This window comes from Amborella trichopoda, chromosome 2 (genome assembly GCF_054954075.1).
Source record: "Amborella trichopoda isolate Santa Cruz 75 chromosome 2, AtrichopodaSantaCruz75HAP2 v2.0, whole genome shotgun sequence".
In the NCBI taxonomy this organism is placed as follows: Eukaryota; Viridiplantae; Streptophyta; class Magnoliopsida; order Amborellales; family Amborellaceae; genus Amborella; species Amborella trichopoda.
In genome coordinates, this window is record NC_142337.1 from 376,444 (window position 1) to 380,115 (window position 3,672).

The following is a 3,672-nucleotide window of genomic DNA, read 5'->3' on the forward strand; positions in this document are numbered from 1 at the left end:
AAATCAACTTCTAAGAACCATGTCGGTGGATCCTAAATATTGCACAAGCACTCTCTTTATCCCAAAAAATTAACCCCCAAAAGGAAACAACGGTTACCAACTTAGATAAGCTCAAAATGCGGTCCCTCCAATAATGAATCGAGAATGTCTATTTGGTGAATTTTAAGATTTAGACCTTTAAAATTCAAAATAAATTTTTTTATTTTTATTTTTTAACATCGCTCATCTAGAACATAATACGTTTCAAACGACCCAAAAATTACTCCCATATAAATAAGCACATTTACTTCTACTCCTTTGGTCAAATGGCCTACTTGGAAGATTTTTTCAATCTGAAATTTTAGGAACCACCTATGAATCACCAGATGATTGTTATCATAAGAAAGATTTTGAAATTTGAGTTTTTTAATACTTAGATCTATCCCTGTAAATATTAAATGGTTTCTATTTAATCTTGAGACATTATTTTCCGAAGTGTTTAGAAGGCGTAATTAAGAAATTTTTTATTAAGATTTAACCTATGGTTATATCCTAAAAATTGGGGTCCTATAATTAATCAGATAAACTTCTATGAGAGGGAGTAAATAAAGAGTATACTTCCGAAGGAGAAGAATATTATTTTGGCATGAAACTGAAACTTGTTTGTCCTCTACCTAGAATCAATATTTGTTAACGGTGGATTTCCTTCCGCTTCCACTGGAAAAGGAATTGCACATGGAAAAAGTTTATATAGAACCTAGGCTCTAAACAATCAAATTAAAGCTTATTTCAAAATTTAACTAGAAGGGGTTGTTTTGATGTTTAAATATCTTCAAATTGATCATCTCCGTTTCAAGATGTATGGACGTGAATAAAAAAATAGGTTTCGAGTTTGAGAAATAGTGTATATTGCAATGTATTTTTGGACCGTTAATTTTTAAAATTTTCAAATTTTTGTTGATTATAATAAAAAATAAAAATATATCATTTTTTCGAAAGAGGTCAGCTCTAATTTTGATCGTTAGAGGCTAGGGTCTATAGAAACCGCAGTGAGATAGAGAGAGGCGTGGGGAAGGGGATTGTTTCACGGGTAAGGTTAGAAAATTAATGCGCAGGTGCAAAGTGCAAAGCAAGTAGCGGATTGCCCACGCTCTCTCTCCACACAAACAAACAAGAAGACGTCTTCTCTCTCTCTTCCATTCATTTCCTGTCTTTCTTCTGTTGTGTTTCATTGAAGCAGGAGGAAGTCATAGGTAGAGACTGAGTGTCTTGCACACTCTCTCTCTTTCATCCACAACAAGACCACGGACTGCGTTTCTTCCTTTCCCCTGTTCTTCTCTGCTGCTTGCTATCTTTTGAATTATGTTGTTAAGGCTATAAACTCGCATATTTTACCAGAAAAACGCACTCCAATCTCTTTTGACTCTGAACAAAAATATGTAAAGAGGAAGCATCAGTTCTTAAAGATAAACGAGAATGCAGCGTGTTAGGGTTTCCTCACACCAATCCCCTGTTCACAAACTGGGTGCTTCCCAAATGACCTTATCCCCCAAATTCAAGCTCAATGCCTTCTCTCCTTCTCCCTCATCTTCTCTATCAGAATCTGAAGGAGGAGGAGAATTTCTGCCTTTAATTCCTGGGCTTCCGGATGATATCGCCCTCAACTGCCTCCTTCGTATCCCAGTCCATGCCCACCCATTATGCCGACCGGTGTGCAAACGCTGGCGGTCCCTCCTCCTCAACAAGGAGACCTTCTTCACCCTCCGTCGCCAGCTCGGCCTTGTCGAGCCATGGCTCTTCGTCTTCTCTTTCCACCGATGCACTGGAAAGATCCAGTGGCAGGTCCTGGACCTGGTGAGGCTCTGCTGGCATACTCTTCCCTCCATGCCCTGCAAGGACAGGGTCTGCCCCCCAGGGTTCGGCTGCATAGCCATGTCTGAGCAGGGCGCCCTCTATGTGTGTGGGGGCATGCTTTCGGACATTGACTGCCCCATGGACCGGGTCCTGAAATACGAGGTTCACCGGAACCGGTGGACTGTCATGAACCATATGCTCACTCCCCGTTCCTTCTTCGCAAGTGGGATGATAAATGGGCGTATATATGCAGCGGGGGGCAACAGCACTGACCTCTTCGAGCTCAACTCAGCTGAGGTATTCGACCCCATGAAGGGTTATTGGAGGTCAATTGCCAAAATGGGGGCAAACATGGCTTCCTATGATGCGGCGGTCTTGGATGCGAAGCTCTATGTCACCGAGGGTTGGCTTTGGCCCTTCTCGTTCTCGCCAAGGGGGCAGGTCTATGACCCAGAGACTGACAAGTGGGAGACCATGGCTGCAGGAATGACGGAGGGTTGGACGGGGGCAAGCCTTGTGTTGCACGGGCATCTTTTTGTGGTTTCAGAGCACGAGAGGATGAGGCTCAAGGTCTACGATGTGGAGAGCGATTCATGGGATGCGGTTGATGGGCCCCCTGTACCGAAGCAGGTTTGTAAGCCCTTCTCTGCCAATGCCACCAATGGGAGGATCTATGTCGTGGGGAGAAACCTTCATGTAGCGGTGGGATATATTCGTATGAGGCCGACAACCATGGCTACCACAACTGCTGAGGTTGAGAAGAAGAATGGAAAGAAGGAGAAGGTGTGCTTCTCTGTTTATTGGAAGGCCATCGATGCACCAAGGGCCTTATGTGATCTCACCCCCTCGAGCTCGCAGGTTCTTTATGCTTGACTGACTCTTGAGCCATTGCAATTGCCATCGCCAGCTTTTTCCGTTTCTCTTCTCGTGGTTTTTGTCTTGTTTGATTATCTGGTCAATTTGAACTGTACAGTTAAAATCATGTTCACCCTGGCCTTGATCTGGAAATTTGGGCTTACCATGAAAAAGTTGATATTCTTAAAACATATGCTGGGGAGAAGGTTGTACCCTCACTAAACTATTGTATCAGGGATGTGTACTGATTAACATTATAAAACTTGGATAGTTGGATTCCAGACTCAACGTAGCCTATATTATATGTTCCTCAACTATTCCATTCACTCAAGAAATGCACTATTGAGTGAATGGAAATTCCTGTTATATCCGCATTGTAGGCATACATGCACATGCATGACTACTGAAGCGTAGGCATACATTTACCTACTTACTTGCGCGCACACACACACATACATTCATTTGTGCACATATGTATCCATGTATGAATGGTTTACATGTATGTATTTATGAGTGTGTCTGTGTTTGTGTATGTATGTTTTAATGAGTCATATAAGCTATTTTCTTGAAGCTTGAGCTTAAGGGGTAATCCTCGAACATAAGCGTTTTGTACATGCTAACTAAAAATTTATAGGAAAAGCATAAAATATTAGAAGAAACATGAAAAATTAGTTCAAAAATGTGAACAGTTTATTGTTGCTATACGAATTATGAAAAACTATCATTGGTAAATTTGCCAAGTCACCTGTCAAACAACATTATGTTTCAGATAAAGAGCATATCATACACATTCATCAAGGATTATGCTTTTTATACTTGCTACTAATCAAGAGAATAACACTTGCTACCGTGTCTTCAAACTAGATTACTTAAATGGGAAGCACAAGAACTTTCTCTTCAATGCATTGAAATTATGTTGACATTTGAGCAAGGGCCAACATCCTTGTGTGTTGTGTTAGGTGGTGCTTTAACTAATAAAGTGCC

General features: G+C 41.3%; 1 protein-coding gene across 1 annotated transcript; it reads left to right on the top strand.

Annotated features, from left to right (window-relative positions):
• The first annotated feature begins 995 nt into the window (after positions 1-995).
• Positions 996-2,976, top strand: LOC18427323 (Galactose oxidase/kelch repeat superfamily protein). The gene has a single exon (XM_006836376.4). The coding sequence runs from the start codon at positions 1,456-1,458 to the stop codon at positions 2,704-2,706; it is 1,251 nt and encodes a 416-aa protein (XP_006836439.1). The 5' UTR covers positions 996-1,455; the 3' UTR covers positions 2,707-2,976.
• Positions 2,977-3,672: the final 696 nt, after the last annotated feature.